The sequence below is a fragment of the Nuphar pumila genome, chromosome 11 (assembly GCF_984573655.1).
Source record: "Nuphar pumila chromosome 11, dmNupPumi1.hap1.1, whole genome shotgun sequence".
NCBI classification, from domain to species: Eukaryota; Viridiplantae; Streptophyta; class Magnoliopsida; order Nymphaeales; family Nymphaeaceae; genus Nuphar; species Nuphar pumila.
The window spans coordinates 98,714,848-98,721,980 of NC_143259.1; the positions used below are offsets into that span (position 1 = coordinate 98,714,848).

At 38.2% G+C, this 7,133-nt stretch overlaps 1 protein-coding gene across 1 annotated transcript; it reads left to right on the forward strand.

Annotated features, from left to right (window-relative positions):
• The first annotated feature begins 918 nt into the window (after positions 1-918).
• LOC149822581 (aspartic proteinase nepenthesin-1-like) lies at positions 919-2,423 on the forward strand. Its single transcript, XM_089980308.1, has 3 exons — positions 919-1,456; positions 1,541-1,973; positions 2,096-2,423. The coding sequence occupies exons 1-3, from the start codon at positions 919-921 to the stop codon at positions 2,421-2,423; spliced, it is 1,299 nt and encodes a 432-aa protein (XP_089836434.1).
• The last annotated feature ends 4,710 nt before the right edge of the window (positions 2,424-7,133 follow it).

The following is a 7,133-nucleotide window of genomic DNA, read 5'->3' on the forward strand; positions in this document are numbered from 1 at the left end:
TACTTTGTTCAACAACCACTCTTAGTAATCACTTCTTTAAATTAGAAAATATGTGTAAATACGCTAAGCTGACTAGGGGGGTAACTGGATAGTTTAGCTCAATTCTGAATCGGGTCTAAAAGTAGGACCCAAATCTAATTCGGGTTTGGGTATGACTAAAAAATTGTGGACAAGTATGGGTTAAATGGGTTCAGGTATCTAGTGGGTCCGTTATAATTTGGTCGGCTCTTTAATTGACCCATTTTGATTTGGGTCAGGTTCAGGTCTTGGTATGGCTGAAAAAAAAAATAGACCCATATGTGTTAACGGCTTCGGGTATCATCGGTTTGTGTCTTCACAGGTTCAGGTATGATCGGTTTGGGTATTAAAAAGTTCAGGTTTCAGCTCGGGTCTTGATATTTTAGATACAAATAACTGTCAATAAAAGAAATTATAATGGATACATGCTTGATTATTTGGTGATTGCCCAAACCCAATTCATTTAAATAGTCGACAAAATTTTCACGTAAAGAAGGAAAAGGCCCTCACATATATTTGGCCCAAATTAACTGGTTGTAGACGTACACAAAAACAGGGCGAACCCATGCAAAAATGGGTCTTTCGGGTCTGTCCGAACTGAACCACATGGTAACCCTTGCCTTAGTCTTGCTCATTTGCCGAACAGCAGTTACTTCCAACCGCATGTAACCCTTAACAAGACATGCGCTCCAATGCTAGTAATAGACTGAAGAAACAACTGTTAGTTCCAACCATGAAAACCCCATCTTAGATTACGTGAATAGATGGATAGCTGGTGTGCCAGCACAACATTAATGGATGTTCAGTTACAATTTCCCTCTTAATTAACAACCTTCTCTGCTTATAAATATTCCACAATTTAGCATCACTAACCTGGTTCATACGCTCAATACTACCAACATGGCAATTGCACCACCATCTCACCACCTATCGTCCTTCTTCCGCATTGTGCTCACTGCTCATCTTCTCCTATCATACTCAACCACCACCTTTGCCGCCGCTGCCATGACGACATCGACGGCCGCCCTGGACATTCATGTAGAGTTGATTCATGTCGATGCACACCGCAGTTTTACCCACTTGGAGCGATTACACAGGGCAGCTAGCCGAGAGAAACATCGGCTTCGGAAGCTGCATCAGAAAATCCGGCATGGTAAACATCAGGCACAAGGTGATGATGATGTCAAAGTTTCGGTAGAGGCCGGAGTCGGTGAGTACTTAATGAATCTAGCTATTGGAACACCCCCATGCTCCTTCTCCGCCATGGTTGATACTGGTAGTCCTCTTGTATGGACACAATGTGATCCATGCATCAATTGCTCCAACAGAGAACCAATATTTAGCCCTTCAAATTCCCCCTCCTTTTCGAGGATGCTATACTCCAATCCTCTCTGTGCCTCCCTAACTTCGCGTGTAACTACATTGGATAATTCTACTGGTGGATGAAACTACAGGCTTGATTATGAGACTCCAGCTACTTCCCAAAAATACCTTGCCTTAGAAACGTTCACCTTGGGCTCAGGGAATCGAACCATATCGTTTAAGAATATTGGGTTCGGCTGCGGCAATCACAACCAAGGTTTCAATGAGGGTGCTGGCATAGTTGGGCTAGATCGGAGCCCGCTGTCACTCGTCTCTCAACTTGGGTCGTTAATCGATAACCGATTCTCCTATTGCTTCACTTTGTTTAATGACTCTGTTTACAAATCGAGTCGACTCGTGTTGGGCCACAGTGCTGCCTTGATCAGCTCAAACGCCTCGACAACGACGCCGCTGGTAGTTAACCCGCTCTTCAAGGATTCTTATTTAGTGAACTTGGTGGATATCAGTGTCGGAGGGAAGCGTCTCCTAATACCCAGTGGTTATTTCCGGGGCGAGTCTTATGGAGTAGCAGTAGGTGGTACCATCATCGACTCAGGCTCAACGCTTACCAATATAGTACCACCCGCTTACATGTAAGAAACTGTCTCACTTTAATTTCTTGTTCTAATTTGGAGTAATGGGGTACCTAAACCCATGTTCATTGAACAAAACTTGCAACTGATGCATACTTAATATGGGATTTTACTTGTGATAGGCGAGTGAGGGATGCACTCGTGAAGGCTATCGGTTTACCGGTTGCTGATTCCTCAAAGGCGGGGCTTGATCTCTGCTACCAATCATTGCCAGAATCAGCGTCCATCCCTAATGTTACCTTTCATTTTGAGGGTGGTGATCTCGATGTTTCCAGAAGTCAATATTTCATCCGCGATCCAGATACAGGCTTGATTTGCTCAGTGTTGGTGCCATCAATGGTGCCCATAGTTTCAATAATTGGAGGCGTCATGCTGGCCAACTTCCATGTCCTTTACGACCTTGGCAACAACCTCATCACTTTCACACCTGCAGAATGTGGTAAACTGTGAACCGCGCTTTCTATAACCATCTTTTGTTTCCTTGGAAGCTCCATGAATGGGACTTTTATTTTTTTGAAAGAGTGGAAGTATTTTTATAGCAGGGTGATACCTCATCATCATTCCTACGGACCTCTTGTACTAATTTTACAGATCAAGTGAATTTTATCCTTCTTTAAAAAACAAAAAGAAAGACTGGAAGTTGTTCATTCAATTGGAGTTTCAGCAAGCACATGTATTTGTACTAATCCCAGCATTTTTCTTTCGGCATTTAATAACATCTCTCTCTCTCTCTCTCAACAATTTAACACACTTATGATTTGCATCTGAGCAAGACTAAATGAGGTGCATTTGATGGAAGCATAGATTTTGAGTCTCTATCAATGCCAAATTTATGTTCAAAATCGTGCACAAAAGAACTACAGAGTTCTCATCGATGATTCATACAAGAACTAAATCCAAGACAATTCTTTATTAAGACATCTTAATACATGTCATATGTTGGGTCCAAAGATTTGATGAAGAAAGAAAAGCACAAACATGACTGACTTAACTACAAGGGCCATATGTCACCAAAAAGGATTCATCTCTATTAATAAGACATTTACATGTAATGGTTATATAATAGTCGAGCACATTTGCTGCCTTACCATTGATGAATTACATGTGCCGAAGTGATGCCAACCTATTCTCGATATCACCAAAACAACATTCAAATTGTCACTCCCAGCATAATCCTCATTAGAATGATATGAGATATAATGCACATGAACGTGAATAGAGGCAAGCAACAACACAACATGTATGATACAATGCGATCAACGACGGTGTGTCATGCAAAAAATCATCAATGATACACCCTACTATATATATAGGGAGAGAGAGTACAATTTGTCACTCCTAGTCACTAGAATATGAGAACCGAAAATATGAGAACTAATGTGTGAATCATGATTGTCATGGATTGTGTTCTTTTCTCTTGAATTTAACTGCATGGATGTGATCTACATGCTTGGTTTTACAAGAACCTGCTTTTGATCATCCGATTTTGATGCATAAACAATATTTTTTTAAGGCTTTAAAATCAATGGCTCATATTTTTTATAAATATTTTAGCATTCAAAAATCACATTTTTTCATCAAAAATACTCAATCCATTGGTTGATTCCTAGCAAATTCACTATGCCAAGCACATCCACATGGTTGGATTTGCCCATTGTGAACACCCCAAATTTTCCAAAGAAATCCAAAAATTCTTTTTTTGCCCCTGGGTCCATCTTTTGAATAATCAGGTCAATTTTTGATAAAATTTCCATTCATTTCTCGAATTTGTTGGAAACCAAGACCCAATTTTCATTTCTAATCCATTTTCTGAAGGATTTTCCAAAGAACAATGTTAAAACTCTCAAAGAACCCTTTCTTTGTAAATATTTTCAAATTTTACAAAATATTTTAAAAATCCTTTTATTTTTTCGTAAGTTTCAGAGTTTTATCTTAAAAACACCAAAAAAATATGGAAAAATGCCGAAAGAAAATAACAAAATCCCCAAAAAAGCAGAAAATATACAGTTTAAACTCTTTTTGAAACTTGTTTTACTAAAAACCTCGTGTGAGAAACATTTAAAAAAAAAAACCATTCCATGAAAAATCTTTTTGAAGGAGCCTCTTTTTGAAAAATCAAAAAAATTCACAAGTAAAGCTTCGCATGCAAGCTTCTTCCAAACTCTCTCTCTCTCTCTCCCCTCTCGGCTTCCCTTCACGAGCCATCACCGAAATCCTCTTCCTCAAACCCTCCATCTCTGAACCCCCCTTTCCTCCGCCATCGATGCCCAACGACCCTTCTTCCCGAACTTTCTTCCCCCTCCTTAAAAGGGCACGCAGGGAACCCCTTTTCCTCATCTGTTATCACCCCCGCACCTTCTTCCTTCTTCTCGATCCGTCTTCACCCTTCCATGTGCTCTCTTCCTTCATGCAACTCCTTCCTCTTTCCCTTGTTTCTTCCTCTCTTTTGGTCTACTAAAGGAATCTGATTTATCTTCAATCTTAAGAGGAAGCATCACCCGATCATCTAAAACCGTGAGTAAACATTCTCTCTCTTTGTTTCCCCTTCAGTAAATTCATATTCCCCCTTTCTTCTTTTTTATTAGATTTTTCTTTATTACTTTCTTTTATTTTCTGTTTATTAAAGCAATGTATGCAATGTTGATCTGCCTATGGCAGCATCGACTTGCATTTTTGCAACAGAATTTCACCCTTTTTCGGGTTATATTTCTTTCAGCATCATTTATTTATTCTGATCTTTTGTATTTCCCTTATACTTTCCTTTATATTTTCTCATAAATTAGTAGTTACATTTTATTCCATTTATGTAATCGTTGTCATCACCATTCCATATATCGCAGGACGCTTTTTCTGTTTCATTCTGATTTTTCCTTTCATTGTGTATTTTTTTTTCAGTTTACGCTTAATTTCTTGCTTTGATTCTCCTTCTAGTTGTATTTCAGTTCATTTCATTCATCATACTTCATTCATTTTTGCCTGGTTGTATTAGGTTGTACGCAGTATTTAACATTCCTTTCTAATTTGATTTTCAGTCCTCATTTAATTTTTTTTTTCACTTCCTGCTTCACGTCGTTCATTCCTTTTGAATCTGTTTCAAATCAGCACCAAGTGCTTGAGCATCAATGGATATAACGATAATAGCTATGCTTCATTATATATTGCCTCTCGTGACTACCTGCTAAAGTTTTATATCATTGCATACATCCTTAGATGCATTTAGCCAGCCTTTCAGCATTCCTAAATTGGTATAGTATGATCATCATCTATACCCACCATCAAATGGCAAGATTTTTTTTTGAAGTTTCTCATGGTAAGGGTACAGTAATTCAAAAAGCCCAGGCATGAATCTGGTATGTGCTTCACATGATCGATAGTGAAAGGAAGATCTGAATTTCTATCGGGGTTCTCCACAAGACTCCTGTTGCAATGTGGGTAAGATACAGCTAGTCACCACCGTGAGGCCCTCTTTCACGATAACTTACTCCTCTACCCCTTGTATCACATCTAACTTCTTTTAAGCATCACATATCATTTACATTTTAGAACCCTGCATCATATCATGTTTTGAACTGTGTAGGTCATTTGCATTCTGTAATACATTTTTTTTTCTCATTTTATCTGAGTCCATCATATTTTAGATCTTTCCATCCTATAAGCACTTTCAAGAAATTTATTTATTTTTGTTTATCTTGCACCATTGACATATCCTATGTAAATTAGTATCCAAACGTCATCTCTTGTACACTTTTCCATTGTTTCCTGTGTTGATACTCCAGAGTATCTGCAGCACCCACACATTAGATGCACTCACACACCCCTACACTCCCACATGTATCATCAGAAAGACCCTCAGCCTACACTCTTTTTTTTTTTTTTGGACACACATATCTGGTTATAATAAGTATGATGCCATCTGATGTTTCCATAGATTTTTTTTTATTTTTCTTTGAAGCTTCAGAATTACTGTTGTTGTTATGAAATCCCTTACGTTTTATTGTTGATCTTTGAAACCGAGCTGCTGACCTTTGTTACAAATTGCAGTTGATCTTTGGAATCACTTTGCCTTTAATCTCTGTTATGGTTTGCTGTTGACCACCGGTATATATTTGGATTCCAGCTATTGTTCGAAGTTCTGGTGAATAATCTAAATGTTTAACTTCACTCGATTTTGGGATGTTCAGTGTCTATTGCAATTTCAATATCGTTAATTGAGTCTTGCTAATACTGTTTGTTACTACTAAGTTTAAACAGGAACTTTTCTCCTGCTTTCTTTGTTGATTGTTAAATGTTTTTTAGTGTGATTTCTACTATTTTAATTGCTGATTCTCAACGTAAATCTTCAGTATTAGTTAATCGGGTATCATTAGTTGATTAATTAAGTAAACTGTCAATCATTAGTTAAGAAAGTTGTTTAGTTAAGTAATTAACTAGTTGTTAGCAAGTAATCAAGATAGTTGTTAACTATTTTGTAATTAGAAATACTTAGTAACTTTGTAACGAGATTCAATTAGTTTTTTTTTTTTAACTGACTTCCTTATTTGGATACTAGATTCACTCAATGATTTTGTAACTAGAATACTTAGTTGATTTGCAATAGTTAATCACTTACACAACACCCCATTGTGCAACACCTCTGGCACTTGTGTCCCCCTGCATATCTGATGGCACCTTATGTGTTGTGAACCTGTATGCCATAACACCTCACAACACCACCACCTTTCCTATACAACCCTTCATTGTCCTTTACACATATACTTTTACTTTTATCATGGTGGCTATACACGCCTTCAGCCACTATGCTTTCCCATCTGTGTCCTCCACAGCAACCTTTGCAAGCACACCGCCCTTCATTACATTTTCTGCACAGTCCTTGTGTGTCATTTTAAGCTCATGTTAGAGAGTGTGCATCACTTCAGCTTGTCATCCTCATCTCCAAATTTTGTTCATTCCTGGATAAATCGATCTGCTATGAAATGCCCTGCTCAGCTGAGTAGAATTGGGTTTACACTTGGTTTGTCATAAGAACTTGGTAGAAGCCTTCTGTGGACTCTCATCCAATTTCATTATGCTTTCTGGAACTCCCACAGAGTGAATCAAACAGATCAATAAGTCGGCAGTTCCAGTACCTCGTGTGACATTGTTACAATCATTTTAGCAGCA

Bases quoted from the DNA above. Each gene is read 5' to 3' on its own strand.
- LOC149822581 (XM_089980308.1), top strand. From the start codon at position 919: ATGGCAATTGCACCACCATCTCACCACCTATCGTCCTTCTTCCGCATT. The intron at 1,457-1,540 runs GTGGATGAAACT...CCTTGGGCTCAG, and splicing joins TACATTGGATAATTCTACTG to GGAATCGAACCATATCGTTT. The intron at 1,974-2,095 runs GTAAGAAACTGT...TACTTGTGATAG, and splicing joins ATAGTACCACCCGCTTACAT to GCGAGTGAGGGATGCACTCG.